The sequence below is a fragment of the Monopterus albus genome, unplaced genomic scaffold (assembly GCF_001952655.1).
Source record: "Monopterus albus unplaced genomic scaffold, M_albus_1.0 scaffold338.1, whole genome shotgun sequence".
NCBI classification, from domain to species: Eukaryota; Metazoa; Chordata; class Actinopteri; order Synbranchiformes; family Synbranchidae; genus Monopterus; species Monopterus albus.
In genome coordinates, this window is record NW_018128218.1 from 93,518 (window position 1) to 111,301 (window position 17,784).

Genomic DNA, 17,784 nt, shown 5'->3' on the forward strand with positions numbered 1-17,784 from the left:
TACCCACTGTATTTCCCATATTCACGTAACAATAGTCACTTAACACAACTCATAGCTGGAACACACAGACACAACTAGAAACTTACAGAAATACACACTGCTAACTATCTAATATAATGTGTTATTATCATTTCAGCAGTGGTGCCTGGAGAGTGGCTGCTCTGACATTCTTGCCAAGTGACTGATTTCTATTCCCCCACTGAGAAGGCAACAGCTGAGATGAATGAATACAGAAGCACAGCTTTCCAAAGCAAATACCAACATCTAGCTACAGTTAACAACATGCTATCACACACCACATGAAATGTACAAAACTGATGACACATAAGCAATCAGTGGGATAATAACCACATGGGTTGCAATTTATAAAATGTGACCCCAATGCTGAAGTCAATAAAGAGTCATGCTAGTTAAAAGTCAAGCCACAGTATTTTGGTGAATAATAAATAGCAACAGATGCATTCTAGTTTAATCAATACTCCGGGTTTAACAATGCTAAAACATTCAGAATAGATTTGGAAGGAGGTTAATCTGAACGGTAGGAGAGATCACTAATCTCTCAGGGGAATTAACACTGTCTGTTTACACCCACTACTGCAACAAGTATTTTTATACTGTCAGTTAAACTGGAGCAATGAAAAAGGTAATCATTTGGCTTTACTCGTCCCATTGTACAGCAGGTCCTGTCTACATATTACTGAACTTAGGAAAGCTGTATCCTTGGTGCATTGTGCGTAGAGGTTGACTTATCAAGGCACCTACAGCTGCCATTCATCTGCATGCTTCTGTCTGGCTGCTTATGGATAGGCTTGTCTAAAAAGCAGATGTTTTTCCCCTTTAAGGATTTAATTCTTGTAAACCCCGTTTTGTAAATTGTTCATGTAAAGCATTTTTAGCAACAGCCATTCAAGATATTTGTATTGTATTTTGTAATAACATTACTATGCACATACTGTAGTTGTAGTAGTTTCATTATAAATGGCAAAGCCTGCCAAAGCGGTGGCACCATCTCATGCTGGTACCACTGGTGCCACCATGTCTAACAGATGGTGGCACCACCTCTGTTTTACAACATAAAAGAACCTGTATTTTTCACAATTGTTTAAAATACCCTTACCATCCAATGTACATAGCCTGTATACATAATGAAATTCAGAAAGAGGGAGAGCCATGGGACACAATAACTGGAAAAATCACTTCTGGAAGACGTTTCCATCTCTTTATCTATATCCTATAGCAGTCAACATCATGACAATGATGATGATGGGCTAGTATATTTCACAACAGCTGTCTGTCAGCAGGAGGACAGCACAGTTTTCACCAGGCTGACTGAGAACAGAAATGTACTGGACAAAAATAGTGTTTATGTAGGCTCATCAGTAAGGAATCAATGGATGGTTTTAATCATTTAAATTTTCCCGATATAGCTACAAAGGGTGGGAGAAAATCTCACAGTGACACCAGGAGCCTGATCAATCAGAAGATATTCAAGTAAAAAGTTTATAACACATAAACAAGATAATATGTGATGTAGCTGATTTAAGCAGCTGTCCCGTGTGATTACACTTCAAGTGTGCCAAAGGAAAAAATAGACTGGAAGTGCAAAAAAAGAGGTCCAGAGATGATGTGTGTATCTCGAAGTCAGTGTGGATTGAAACATTTGATAGATTGGAAGTCTCTGTTTCATAAGACAGGCAAGTGACAGATCTGCAGACAAACACTGTGATGACAGTATTGCAGAGATTGTTCTACAGTGAAAACTGTTGTTCGTGCAACCTTTTTATTTTACAGTTGCACCCAGTGCAACCTTTGAAGAAAGTCAGTCGCATCTCAAATAAATTTAGTCACAAACTGTGACTAATCACTCAGTCTGGAGACTTGATATGGGAATAAAATACTGCATGAACATTCAACACATAATATGGACAAAAGCTGGCACCTATGCACATTTCACATGTGGAAGACAACATTTGATCATGAATTTAGTATCAAGGCCTCACTGTGCTCCACACAAACTAGTTCTTTCAATCACATCACATCCAAAGGCAAAAGTGTTTAAACCTGTTCCGAATGGCAACTTTTAAAGGAATAGTTCAATATTTCAGGAAAAATGCCTATTCACTGCCAAGAGCTCATAAGAGGATCAACAGTCATATGTCCGTGTTGTGACTATACAGCTGCCAGCTAAAGCTGGTGAGTTTTGCTTTATGTGAAAATGGAGCAGATGATGCAAGAACAAAATAGGTGAAATAGGGTAAACAACTAGCCTGGCTCTGGACAAATGTACCAAACTCCATTTGCCAGCACCTCTAAATCTTACAAATCTGTCAAAAATTCTAGAATCATTAGCCAATTCACAACTACATACTGTAGCTTCCTGGAGCTTAACAGTGTCATCCAGCCACAGCATTCAGGCTTTAGACCTGCTCATAACAAAATAACTGCAACAACAGATGTTTAGGAAAATGTTCATTTACTTATCCAGCATTATAAATATTTAGCAATATGGTTAGTTAGTAGATTGTACTACAAAACTCATGCTGAGCATTGTGCTCAAAAATTAAAAAGTCATATTGGTTTCTCATACTAAAACAGAGCTTTAAAAAAAAATTATACAACACTACCAATATACTGTCTACATTAGATTATGGAGATATCCTGTATGCTCATGTTTCTGCATCTACCCTCAAAAACCACCGGATGCTGTCTACCACAGCGCCATTCATTTCATTACACATGCCAGCTAACAAACTCATCACTATGACATATGAAAATGTTCGATGGCTGTCACTGGCATCATCATCCCTGTATATTTATTTATAAGGCCTTGCTATCCAAGCTGCCAAGATATTTAACATCCTTAGCTGAGGTTAGAACTTGTATCCATGACACAAAATCACAGGAGAAATTGGATTTAAAAGTTCCTCATACCAACTCTTGACTGGGACAGAGTGGCGTCTGGTTTTATGTACAGTATCTCACTACTGGAATGAGCTGCAACACACCTTTGGGGAAAAAAAACAATTGCTGCATAAACTCTGGTAACCATATTGTAACTACACATGCTACACAAAAGTCATTATCAAAAACCGATAAGTCTGAAAAACATAAATTACAAATTGCTTTAGTAATAGTTTCCAACACTGGAAACTACTGGTGTTTTACAGAAGGCTCTCAAATGAAGCTTCAGAGTTGTGCCAGATTGTATGATCATATGATAACGCCGCAGTCACACTATGACAAAACCTAATTTTCCCTTGTGAAAATGTTAACCATCTATCTGCCAGTCAGTGAGCCTGGGTTGTTCTGAGCAGGTCAACAGTGTCTAAACAGAGGCAACAGCTAGTATTCTAATGATAGCCAGATAACAATGGTGCTGAAACAGGAATTAGATTAGCTTTCTTTTTCTAACCTGAGTCACTCAGTATACAGTGTGAACACACTCTGTATTCAGCTTGCACTTTATAAACAAACACAGTTATACAGTCACTACAGAGGAGCTTAGAAAAGAGACAAACACAGAGACAGTCAGCCTGACTTAGAAAAAGTGATATACAGTATGTATGGGCATGAAAATCTAATTCAAGGGAAGCAGACGCTACATCAAATGTTACTTTTTGATAATTATGGTAAAGGCAGACAGGTAGAGAGAGACAGAGATGTTTTGAGATGTCACACAGACTGACCGGTCTTGAAGGTCGTCCAGGCAGCGTTGGAGATGAACCTCACCAGCAGTAATCAAAACATGCTCTCCTGTTTCCTGGATCAGAACCTCAGCACAAGGATCTGCCTGATTCAACAAACGCATCCCACGCACCAGTTTTGGCATTTCACCTAACACACAAACAAATAAGGTGGAGACCAATATATTAAACTGTCTACATCAACAATTTATTGGCCATTCCGTTCATTAATATACAGTATTATTATTTTGGCTAGAAAGCAGAGTGACTGTAAATTAAATCCAACAAGACTAAGGGTTCTATTTTATTTGTGAAAATACAACGACTAACACAGAATGGCAGGTACCGGGCATACGCCGGAGATACCCACTGTGTGGGTGTCTCCACCTGCTATTTTGGTTCATGTACAGTACCAGTAAAAAGTCTGGACACACTTTCTAAGTCTGTGACTTTCCTTTGTTTCTATATTTTCTACATTGTAGACTAAAAATTCAGACATCAACTACTTCAGTCCTTTGACGACTGAGTCGTTAGGGGACATAGAGGAGGATATAGTCCCACACCGGACTATATTGACTCGGTCGTTATGGGACATTTTTGGCCACCAAAGGACTGGAACACCACCCGGGGGGATAAATACCTCCTGCTCACCACCAGTCGGACAGAACTGATGAAGCCTCTTGGATGAGAGGTGAAACGTCTTCTACCTAAAAACAGGTCCAGTTGATTTTTTTCATCTTACCTGGATGACTGAGAATTTGCACGGACATGATCTTAACTAGCTTCATGAAGTAGTCACCTGGAAAGGTTTTCAACAAACACCTGTTTGCCTTGTCAAAAGTTAACTGGTGGAATTTCTTGCCTTCTTAATATGTCTGAGATTGTGAGACTTCAACAGTTGATTTGTACCATGAGGAAAGAAATAAATAGTAAAATAATGAGGAAAAGGCTTTTAGGGATCAACATAACAGTGGCAGTTTTAATTGTAGCATATTGTCATAAATATTCACATCATAACTGGAAAGGATGCACTGGACTGACGAGCCACAGTAACTCGTAGTCTCCTGTATAAACGGGCAAAATGCTGTGTTCTAACTGACTGGTTTTATGTGTATAGAGGTGTGTGGCTGTGTGTGTGTTTATTTCCTCTGCACATCACTGCCAGCACTCACCAGCTAGAATGGCAGCAGACTGTACTTAGCAGCTGCAATGCAGCCAGAACGCAACACTTCTTGTGAGCACTGCTGGTTAGAATTTGTTCTCTAAATGACCACAACTGTCTGTACAAAATATTGTGCTAATCCATCCTGTAGATGTTTAAATATTTCTAACAATAAGTGAAAACTTTGGCTGGTGGCAATAAATGAAAAAGCAGGGGATGAGCAACGCCATTAGGATTCATCTTCTGGGCGCTATACAAAACCATCTGGAAATGCACTGCCACCCATTCAACATTTACAGATATGTTTGAGTTGACCAAATGGTTGACTGACATTGTGATAGCCAAGCCACTACATGCAGCATACCTACAAATGAAAGTGCCTCAGATTAGGTTTGAGGGCAGTAGCTAGTCAATCACAAGTCATTTGGGTTTGGTAGGTAGGTCGGTACTTTATTGATCCCACAGTGGGGAAATTTCTGTGTTACAGCAGCAATAGAGAACAACCAACATAACACCATAAGAACAGACACATAAGAACAGAACTTCATAGAACCACGGGAAAAAAACACAACGAGGACACAGCTGCTGTAACTTGCTGCCATTCCGCACGGCGCATGTGTACGTAAGTATGTAGTAACAAAGAACACTTAGTCTTAAAATGAAAAGTTACATAGAGGCAACAAAGCATTAGGACTGATACACACAAGGATTATAAAAGTAGCGTCATCAGAATGTTGGCATACTGACTACATACTGACTAAACACTATGACACTCATGAGTGACCTGCAACGCAGTTCTCACGAAGCAAAATATCAACAAAATATCTGATTAGAGCTGAATACTATGGGCTACAGTGTAAAAAGACATTAAAAACTAAATAACTCAAAAAATAAAAATAGTGTAAACAATAGTTACACTTTCTTCTGGGGGAACCTTTCTACCTTTGTGTCACAACAGGGTGAACACAGCTAATGAAATTAATAATAAATGATAAACTTGAAGGGAAAATGAAGCACTGACAAGTATTATTAGTGTATGCTAATTCACTCCAAGGGTAAGGAAGAAGTTCCTGGTATTTGATTTTTTTTTATTGCCAAAAATAAATCTAGCTATGAAGCTAGCTACGTGTTTTTTGTTCCAGAGGCAGGTGGGTGCACCAAGAAAGCTCTGACGATTGGGACCTTGTAGCTCCTCCCTCATCTGTACTGCTGTATGCCACCACCATGCAGGCTGCAATAACGTAAGGTCTCAGACGGCATCGTCTGCTTTGTTGACTTGAGACGAGCCTTCCTTTAGGCTTGCTTTAGGTTGGCAACGATGCCCACTACAATGTCACAGAGCAATGGCAACTGCTGCATGGAAGAGTGTGCAAAGTGCAAAGACACACTGATGGTAGCAGACAGTGCACCCGAGACTACAGAGGACATGGCACACAGGTCATGGGCACACAGCATATTAACAGCTCCATCTCATCTCCAACTCAAATGCCCAGTGCACTGGCACGCTGCTCAAAATATCTGCCTCTGATGGCAAGTAATTTCCTATTGAACAAAATAAAGCTTTGATTCAAACGCAGTGTTGCATTTTATTATCACTGGAGTTCAGGCCTTGTCTCTCACTCTTTCTACCTGTCTGGTCCATACATCAGGAGCAGATTTAGTTTGTATAATGTTAATATCGCTGTAAACCAGCCTTGCCTGCATCTTAGCATTTAAAAACAATCATTTACCAACAGATCATCATTGACATTAGAGTAGACCAACATCTGCACTCACAGAGCCTGCTAAGGACTTCAAGGGACTAATTTCTTTTGCATGCAATTACTATTCTCCTCTCGGACACGTGAGAGTCCTCACCACAGAGCTACAGATGACCTTTGTGGCAGGTGTGTGTACATCTGCAGAAGTGCAAAACTATTTACTCTATATCTGATGAAGTAGAATGAAACTGTAAAGGACGGTATTTTGAAACTTTACAGTAACACAGGACAAGTATCATATGAACACACTGAAAAAGTATTCACCTGTTAGTGTGGTGTATGTTTTATATCGATGTTCCTATAGATATTTTAAAACCACAATTATCCAGAAACATTACACATTAAATACTGTAAAAGCAAAATTCATGAAGTAGATGTATGTGTGTGTGTGTGTGTGTGTGTGTGTGTGTGTATGTGCACCTTTTAGGACCTACTTGGATGTTTGGGCTCTATGGCAACTCGTACAATGGGTGCTGCCTCAAAGCTGAGCGGGGTGAAGGGTGGGCAGGCGGGGGAAGTTGACAGGGTGGCTGACTTCAAGACGCACTCATCCAGACCTCCTACACCTGGAAAAGCATAGGAGAAATATTACAGGAGGGTCAGAGTAAGACCACAGTTGTGAAGAAATGAATGATAAAAGAGCAACGCAAAGAAGAAAAAAAGAAGAGTTTATTTCAATTTTGGTGCCACAAAACCAGGGTGACTGACTGGTTCATACACAAGTGTGTGCTGTCATTGTTTCTGTGGCCTGCACAGCTCCTACACCACAATTCTATCAAGCACTTCTGGATGAGATGGATGGCTGCACCACACAATCATTCTCTGCAGTGCAATAATGTTCTTGGCCAACAAACAAAATGTAGAACCAAAGCCTAGGTAAATTCATACTATTCTGAAGGCAAGGAGAGGTTCTGTACAGCAGGTGCATGTATTCATTTGAAATGCAGTTGATAAAACTTTATTTGGCCATCAAGAGGCAATTTCAGGCAAGCAAGATAGCAAAAACAAGTACACGCAAACAACAAATTCACATTTAACATATTCCTCTATAAAATGATGTAAAGCAGATACCTGAAAAAGATAAAGTGCTTTCAATAACACAGATAACACAGTCAGTAGTCTGTGATTATCTCCAAGGGAGCTGAATCTGCATATGCAGTAGGGGCACTGCTGAGCCTTTTCACAATGATGTTATCCTTCAATCTCAGCTGACCATCAAAGATGATGACAGGGTTTAGTTTCATGGTTTTTGTAATTCACTCATATGATGCTACTGGAAATACCAAGCAGCCCAAGATGTACTTGCTTAAGGCCAATGTCGCTCGCATACTTTTAAATGATGTATGCATTACTTCAACACCTACAGAGCAGACTATATTTCGACAATTCAGTTTTATTTATTTGGTATGAATGTACCAATCCTGATTTTGCACTTGATAAAATATGATTGTGCTGTTGAAGGCTTACTTGTTATATCTACTGCATGTGTCTCTTGCCATTCTACTCCTTCCTTCCCTGCCTCTTCCTCTGGGACCACAACAGAAACCAGCCTCATAACCTGCATGATTGTTGAGGGGGGTGCCACAAATCCCCACTCACAATTATGTCACGACACTGGCATGCAGGCCTGGTCATTAGTTGAAACTCTGTGCACAAGGATACATCTAAACCACAGGCATATTATGTGTGCTGGCATCCTCAACAAATGGCTTGATTCATTGCAGTAAATCATCAAACTGATCTGCAGACACCAAAGTGCATCTTGTAATCTTTGAGAAGAATTAGTTTCCTGAGTTTACTGAACTCTCCATCTTCTCTCCATGTCTAGTTAAAAAGGTGAACAGACCATCAACTTGGTTTCCTGCTATACAGTATACACTACAATCACAACAACTCCTCTTCATCCAGAATTTCATTCCCTCTACAGTGCTGCAGTGTAGCCGCAACTCTGCAAAGCCTCGTGCTGCATGTATGAACACATCAACAGTTGCAGGCTGTGTGCACACAGTCATAGAGGGGCCACTTGCACATGATGCATGTAGCATGTGAACCCCATTGTCATGACTGCAGCACGGCAATGACTGGTTCGTAGGGACTAGTCCGTCAACTTATTAACCAGCACATAATGCAGCATTGATCTTCTGGGAACAATTGATTCCCACATATTAAGATCCTGGGCACTAAGCAAGTAGATTTGCTGCCACTTAACAGCCATCCCAATTTTCAGAACCCGACCTGCTATAGGTGTTAGGTAAGGTCTGGCACTCAAAAATAAAAGAAATGGTATCAAAAATCTAACAGCAAGATACTGACAGAGCTTGCAAGAACATCCTGAGATTTACTTACTGGGATGAGAGCCATCAACAAGAGAAGGGCTGAGGCTTCTGTTCACAGATTCTTCTCCAGCTGTTAACACCACCCTGCACCACTCCGGTGCCGACAAGAGCCTCTCACATTTCACACTAAAACTTAATGCTGTAGTCAGAGATCTGGGCTTGTTATTTCCAGTCTCATTGCACCTACACTTCTGTACATGAAAATCAATGCAAGCACATTCATCCATTTTTTAATTTTGCTATTTTCATACAAGTGTAATTGTATGTAATACAAAATGTTCCAGTGATGTTATAACCTGTGCAGCAAAAAACAGGAGTAATACTAAAACCCATAAATTTTGCTTCAGTTTTTTGTTTTAGAAAAACAAACACTATGACTGTGACTATTCTCACATTTACTAATTAGTTAAGACAAGAATCCTATTAGGTCTACTGACAAGAAACACAAACTGCTAATGTTCGCAACTGGAGCTGCTCACATTAGAAGTGACACTTGAACTCTAGACTCACAGAAAGTCACAAAAATGACAACTAAAGACTTGGCTTTTCTGAGAGTTGACTGACATGAGACCTGACTTCAGGCTTACATTCTGAACTGACACACCAGCGTGAGCACATCACTTTGGCTCCTTATCACATAACCTAGAAGTAAACAGTCATCCCTGTGGTCACTTAGTATCCATGTGTGGACACACCTAAGTCAACATACAGGTTTTGTGAAAAAAGGAACAAACACTAAGAATTTCTTTGTATTTTCAGCATTAACTGCATGTTTGAAGTACAGTAAACCACAGGACAGGACAAAAGCTGCTACGAACTGTGCACACATTTCAGAACTGCAGTTATTTGCAATGTTTAATAATTTGAATTTGCTTGGCCATTTGTTAAATATCAATAAAATGAAACCTAAGAACTGCAATTTTATGTGAACTTTTACTTTCAGTTCTCAGTATGAGTCAAGCACCAAAAACACTGCATCCTACAGTTTCCACATACCACAGTTATGTCCTCAGACTTTAGAAACACACCCCAGGGCCATACACAATTTTGACAATTGGTGGAGTAAAGTGAATTTATTTCTCATATATCTCATTTACTTGTATTTTAAGGTGACTATGGGCCACTTGCAAGTAGTTTAAGCAGTTCCAAAAAAAATTTGCTTGTGCCATTTTTAATTACTCCCGTAATAAATTAAATTTTGCCTCCCTACTGCATACTGTACATACAGAGTTTCTTCTTTAATCTCTCTGGTCAGTTCAAATTATACAGACTTTGTTTGAAATTGTACACTGATATGAACAAAGTGAATACAATTTTACAAACTCAATACAACTTATGTCACTGTGATGTGTTGAGGCAGGGGCGGGACTGGCTGGAGATTTGTTTGTGGGCCCTGTTGCCCAGTCATTGAACTGATACCATAGCCTAATCAATAACACTGCTTATAAACAAAGTCTATGACGTGTTAAAGCTACTGTATTTCTACTGAATCACTGAAAACAGTTGATCATTTCAAGCCCTGTATAATATTACTATAATACTGCTGTACTGTAGAATGGTGCTCATTAAAGTAGCCAGCTCAATCAACATGTAGTTTCTAATAATAAGATTTTAAAATATTCAACTAGGCTAGTAACATCATTTTGCTGCTGCTGCTGCTGCTGTGGGTGTTCTTACCCAACGTTATATTAGTATTCATTTATCACATATATAACTACCTTCTTTATAGCTATTCAACAGTAGGTTTGATATTTTTCTCATATGATATGCCTATCAGAATCACATTTTAATGTCAGTGCATCGTGTCCAGAGTCCACACACTGAGTATGGGCTTTGTCTTCCAGGTAGTAGCCAAAGCTGAATGGAGCAGGCAGAATATTCAATACCCAGCCATATCAAAGTCACCAGTCAGGTGCTACTGGCCTTTACCACCGTGACAGCCAAGGGGAGCGCACACCAGGAGTCTCTATCAATCAACCAGATTTCACTCTGTAAAACCAGCAACACAAAACACCATGCGTTCTGTTAGCAGTTCGACTACAATATGAATCAAATCAGCACTACAGCCAAACGATTTTTCACTTGTGTCACTCTCAAAGATGTCTGGTTCAACTCCAACGTAAAGAGTTATTCTGTTAAGTTCAAAGAAACACTAGTGTCCAGCTGTCCACCCATCTCCATTTAACCCGGCAAACAACAGAAAGTTTTGACATAACACAGGACAAAACTCAAAAAAGTTTCTCTGTCCTAACATTTCTGAAGATATGTGCACATACAATCAAGGCCAAAAAAATCAGCACCCCTACATTTCTGTCAGATATGGTATTCCAATAATTATATTTGGCCAAGACTGTAGTTTTGCACATCACTCTCTTCCTTCGTTCTCATGTCTAGTCTGAGCTCAAAAAGGAACAAAAAGGTTCATCAACACACGAGGGCCTCAAGGGCTGAACATCATTCAGCCCCCCACCTTCAAATCCACTGGTTTACTGTACATCCTTCAAGATTTCCCACATTCTCATGCCAAAGATGGAAAAGCCTATTTCCATATTTGTTTTACAAACATTATACAGACTTTATCTCACACATGTGCACAGACTTGGTTTTGAACAAAAATGTGCTGTTTTGTGTGTGCACACACTCGCACCAAGGCTTAGAGCTGACTGCCAGAGTAGATGCAGGACATTGCTGGCTGCCTCCTGTGCAACCTGACACTGTAATTACTCTAAGGTGACTTGGTCCTTAGAGGCCTCTGAATGCAACAAAGAATAGTAAAACTGACAGAGAGGAAGAAAAATGAACTCAGAGGACCCTGACAAGCTCACAAACACTACACATAGACACAACAGACTTGATGTGAAAGGAAACACAGCAGCAGAGTGACAGCTTGGACGACTCTCAGTAAGTCCTAACAAAGCAGCCTTTGAATGCGTTTCTTTGTAAAAACAAGCTGACACACACTCTCACTAGCTCTCATAAACACTTTAATCTGGCTGACCTGGAGAAATGCATGGCCAGACACACAGGCACTATAGGAGTATGGTATTCCAATCAGTTAGTAGCTGGAAACAAAACAGTTTTTTTTTCAGGAATCCTCTCAACTGTATGGACATCAGCATCAGTGATGTAAAGTCCAAAACACACCTGGCCCATACAGTGGGCTTCGCTCACAAATGTTTTTAAATTTCTTCTGAAAAACTGAATAAGAGAAACAAACTAGACATCCCTATATCTGATTTATGAAACATGCATGTATGTATGTGTGGTTGTTCGTCTATGTGTTAGCCCTGTGATGGATTGGCGACATGTCCAGGGTGTACCCCGCCTTCGCCCGATTGCCGGCCGGGATTGGCTCCGGCCCCACCCGTGACCCCGTTCAGGGACTAAGCGGTAGAAAATGAATGAATGAATGAATGCAGTAAAATCTGATTTGTCCTTAAACATGAATATCTATGTGAGTCTGCCTTGTTCTTAAGTTTCCATGTCTGAATATAAGTGCTGAAGGCAACGTGTCCCACTGTGAGGGACACTATTTTAATAGGTAATTCCGTATTTTCTGTTCAGCTCCAAGGCCTACTACATTATGTAGTTTATGTTTCATAAACTGTGTGGTCCTTCTCATGCCTTTTGCAGTCCCTTTACTTTTTTGCGCCAGCTGCCTCGGCCCTGTGTTCCTGGCTTTACTGTTCTGGGTGCAACAGCTGCTTACACTAGAAACAATGGAACACCTCAAACAAAACCATGCTTTCTTAGTCTTATCATTTGGACAACAGATGCGTATCAGACCATATTTACAGCCAAAGACTGACCACTAACAAGCTGAGAGGGTTTACAAAGCCTTTAGAAATCATTCTGGTGTGCCTGGAGAAATTCAGTATAAAAGTAGTTTCTGTAGGCTATGGAAAAAAAAACATCTCCATGGACCTTAAATTAGAGGAAGTACTAAAGAATAAAGAAATAAAGTTTACAAACAGTAACTTTTTCCAGCTAAACACAGCTATTGAAACGACAATATGAATATGTTGTACTATGGAATCTGTTCTGGAGTGAACAAAGAAATCTGTTATGTGGCAAAACTGTAAGAGCCCTAAATTTAAGATGTTGCTACATCTTAAAGCTAAAACAGGCTTCCAATTAAGGCAATCAAGATCAAGAATTGAAGAGATTTGTAGAAAGAACCTAGACTCACATGTGCAACAATTCTTGGCTAAGCAAACTTGAGGAAAGAATGCATGAATGCACACAAATACAGTATGTGCACACATAAAAGAGATTCTCTTGCTCTCACACACACCCTCTCTCTGTCCGGGGACCAAGCCTGGTTATGTCCAACTGCAGAGCTCAGGATGACCCAAGCTTGAAGATATTTCCTCCAACCACAAGTACAGTTGGCTGTGACTCTGGTTATATAAAGATGATATTTTCCCCATCCTCTTATGTCGTTCCCCCCCCCCCCCCCCCAAAGTCCATTAAAACTGGCTCTCAAAATGTGCAAAGGAATGAAGGAGAGACGAGGTAATGACAATAGAAGGGAGGTATTAAGGAAGGCACAGAGAGAGAGTGAGAGGTATAAAAAGGACTCATTTATCTGGGTGGTTTTCATTGTAATTCAGCTTAATGGCCACGTATTACCCATATACCTTTACTAGGACCTCATGGTGGCACTACAGCAAGAGTCTTTACAAGTCATCCTCTGGAGCCCATGAATAAAGTAAAGTTACTTTCAGCTTTTGCCGTTTTAGGGGTCGCCACAGCGAATCGTCACACTGACGGCTCGCATGCTGACATTTGGCATGTGTTTTACGCCGGATGCCCTTCCTGACGCAACCTGGATTCGAACCCGGGGCGCCGCAGCGAGAGCGCTGCGCCTTAACCACTAGCCCCTGGAGCCCATGAATATCTTTGCTAAATTTCATGCAATCTATGCAGTAATTGTTGAGATATGTCAGTCTGGACCAAAGACTGACACATTTCTATGTCCATGAAGCCACAATGCTAGTGTGGCTAAAAGGATTTCCACGGACAGGCTGTTCAAAGTTGGGAAGACTGGTGGTAAAACTGTCAAAACAAGCATGAACTGGCAGAAGGACATACAGATGGTATATAATCTGCAACAGTGTTTCCCACATTTAGACTTTACTTGGGTGGGCCGTCCAAGTGTATCTGGACACCCATTTTTAATATAATAATGTTTTATGTCTGAGAGAACTATGCAAATGTGATCAGTAACCTACAGAACTATTTCCCTTTGCTATTTCTTCTGCACACAATGCATTGATTCGCTCCTTGCCCCGCTCTTTCTTTAGTGGTTTTTAAATTGAGATCCCGCACTACTGCCGTTCCAAAGGGTCGCCAGTATCCAGCCCTTGTGCTGTGCATACAGATCAAGCTGAGGGCGGTATAATCATGAGCCAGCCTGTGAATTCAGACAGCAGGCTGGCATTCCACAACAGAGGCAATACGTAATGTTGTTCTGGGTCAACTGTGACATAAATGTTGTGCTGCTAATCTACAAGCCAAAACAACAACAGCAAGAGAGATAAGTGTGGATGTAGCTTTGTTGGCTCTTCAAGCATTTTTTTTCACATCACGCAAAATTGGTTAACGTGGTTCTTGCTATGTGTGTGACTGTCACGAGAAATAACTGCAAACAATGCATTCGTGACATCAGGAATGTTTTGACCTGTAAGTCAGAGAGAAGCTGAGAACAGTTTGTGGCAGGGTGGCATGCAGACTTGAGATGCTAGTGATAGTGTCGGGCATCAAAATGTAGCACTTGGCCCCAGACTGCCGGCTCACCCTTTCTACATAAAGTGTGTCTCCCCTTTGTTTCACCTCTGGCGCTACCTCCTAAGGCAGACCAAGGCAGAAGAAAGATTGTCCGCCATTCCAACTTTGTGCCTTACACAGAAAACGAGATGGAATAAAGGCGCACCAATTCCGCTTCAAAAAGGCAGTGTGTAAGGGCTGTCTGTGAACAGCTCCTCCTCTCTGTGTTTCTCAACAGCGAGGGTCAGGAAAAGAGAGCTGGAGAATGAGCCCACTTTAACTCTATCATAGTATTGTTCATCAAGTATAATACACAAAATAACCCCCAGCGCTACAGGACCCCCCACAGTGTCTTAAGCAGTGAAGGACTGCACACCTGAAGCAGTGTGAGTTTTCCAGCTTGAATGGCTGACCTGAATGCCTGCAGAGAGCCTAACAACACTGACATTAAAAGACAAAAATCTCCCATGCCGTTTGATCTCTCATTATGCTTTCTAGCTACATGTAGCCCCAAGTGTATGCAGCTAGGTTCTGAATGCATCGGTTCTCTAGACACCATCTTTCTTTGCACTTCATTGTTACATTGTTCCTTTCATATGCCAGGTTGACTGTAATCTGCCTAGATGGTTACAGTTCTAAATTTGGCCTTTGGTGGTTTCATCTGTTCCTGTTTTGTGCAGCTGAATACAAAGCAGATATATACAAGCACTCGTTATAAGATTTATAATAGCACAGCAACCACTTGAGTGAATTCTGATGTCTTTCCATGAACAGTAACATCGTGAATATCCCAGCTGAGCTGACAACAGCACAGCCAATCACATGTTAAGAATGCACTGTGATACTTATATTATTACTCAATACACCTAGCTCAGCTTGATGTCACTGAGAAAACACTGAGATTGGCAGTGAACATTTCAGACATGTTGATACTTGATTCATTGATACTTGGGAGTGTTAGTGATCAAATATCAATTCATAATTTAAAATCTTAAAAAATATAGAGCTGAAATGACTTGTCCATTCACTGATTAGAAAGAAAGAAAACTATGTGATAACCAATTAACAGTTTCAGTCCTTTTCAATTTAATTAATATTTTGTAATGAGCAGAAAGTATTAAGACATACAGAAACAGTGAACAGAGTGTTTCTATGCACTCCACAGCACCATAGCCAAGCCGTAGGTATGAAAGGGAATATTTTTCCAAAGATAATCTGTATGTTGTTGCCACCAAATCTATTTGCTTTCCACATTACACACAGTATAGATACCGGCTTTCATCAAACTCGATTTGACAGTTCTAGGTGAAAGGTTATCCAATCAGAAGCTTTGTCTGATTGAATGCGAAGAGGGTGTAGCCTTGTTGAAAATCTTTTATATTGAAGCACATCGGATAATCTTTCAGATGGCGTGAGGTGTTTGTAATCAGGTTATAATACTCTCTCACGGAAAGGTTGTTTTCAAACTGAGGCTGGAATGGTTTCGCAGGGATCTGCCTCCCATCTTGGCATAATGCCAGGAACTCAAGATCCGCGTGTAAAAGGTTGAAAGGATTTAGATCGCTCCTCCCTGTAAAGGCCTCATGATTTACCATAGCCAATGCCACATACTGAGGCAGAGTACCTAGAAAAAGATTTTCTTGTGTGCATATCCTGGAATTGGCCGGGATGGAGAAAGTTTTGACATTCACTCTTGAAATTGGGTACAGCGTATTGCTTCTGGTCAGAGCTTCTTCTTATTATTATTCTTTTTAGGCAGTTTTCTCCTTCTTTTAAGGGGTGGAAAACGCTCGCCTGGTGGGCGTCTCCGTGGTCTTCTGGCCGGCACCGCTAAACCTGACCCCTCCTGATCAGCGGTGTCTGCCCCTCGGTTAGAGGTCAATCTAGTAACGGCCTTGCTCACTACATCCAACGTTATGTTTTTAGCCGCAGAGGATAAATGTGGTTTGGCCAGATTGAACCCAGTCTTCATCAAAGGCATTACAAAGCAAAATAGTTTTGAGAAAATCGCTCCAATCCCCTTGCCGTATTGCGCATTCAGTCCACTAAATCCGGAAATCCCTGAGCCAGCCTAGATTCAGTCCACTAAATCCGGAAATCCCTTAGCCAGCCTGGTTCTCATAATGACTTATAAATCGATAGGGGTCGGCTTTGTACAGCGGTGTGGTCATTTTTTTTCACAGGGTCTAGAATAGAGCGTTAGTATCGTTTTCCCGTATCTGAAGTTGACTGGGGAATTTTGGTCAGATTTAATTTCTACGTATATCGTGTTAATATGATTCTTGGCCAGCTGTAGATAATGTGGAGGGTTGAAACTTTTTGTTATAAAGTCTCCGTAGGCTCCTTCCGTTGTTACGCAGCGTAATAGAGGAGCGAAGCAAGTACCATTTGTACAGACGTCAATATAAATAACAATACAATTGAAAGGAATATGTGTTGTATGTTTCTGAAGCCAATTGTTGAAAACGAAATTGTAGATATAGTTAACAAATGTGAAAATAAATCATCCCCGTATCCCAGCCGTTCGTGGTGTACTTTGTATTTATCCTCATCCGCTGGGGGTGGAACGTCAGGCCGCTCTGGCACGCCGAATTGCCATGTGTTTTGACAAAAAAAATGGTCTCCTTCTGGAGGTATGGTCAGCCACGTATTTGGATAACAATAATCTGTCAGAGCAACCTCCCAGTCCCCTTTTAAATCTATAAGCCGCGCAAGATCTGTGCGAAATTGAGAAGCTGAGTTATCTTTAAAGACATCTGCGCTCGCGTTTGAGGGCAGAGTCACGTAAAAACCAGAGCTAGCCATGATTCACACGTTTACCACATCCGATGCTTTCACATAACTGTTAAACTTGTCGGGCCAGTTTTTCCAGATCGGCTTGAAATAGTTTGAGGGGCCTAGAGACGAACACTCTATTTCTCGGGAAATGAATCCTTACAGGCTTGTGTAAAGTGACTGTTGTCTTCTTCCTCCCTCTGGCTACTGTCATTGCTGTGCTGGCTGCTGTCTTCCTCCTCCACCTCTTCCTCCCCCTCCGACTCTTCCTCCTCTTCGCTGCTGCTGCTGACAGGCTG

At 40.9% G+C, this 17,784-nt stretch overlaps 1 protein-coding gene across 5 annotated transcripts in view; it reads right to left on the bottom strand.

The window, feature by feature from the left end:
* efl1 (elongation factor like GTPase 1) overlaps nt 1–17,784 on the bottom strand; it is a 159,872-nt gene that overhangs the window by 33,587 nt on the left and 108,501 nt on the right. For all 5 annotated transcript variants that reach the window (XM_020624779.1, XM_020624783.1, XM_020624781.1 and 2 more), the window contains exons 16-17: nt 7,040–7,171; nt 3,687–3,834 (exon numbers count right to left, since the gene is read on the bottom strand). In XM_020624779.1, the coding sequence (XP_020480435.1) occupies nt 3,687–3,834; nt 7,040–7,171 (280 nt within the window). The remainder of the gene's footprint in view (nt 1–3,686; nt 3,835–7,039; nt 7,172–17,784) is intronic.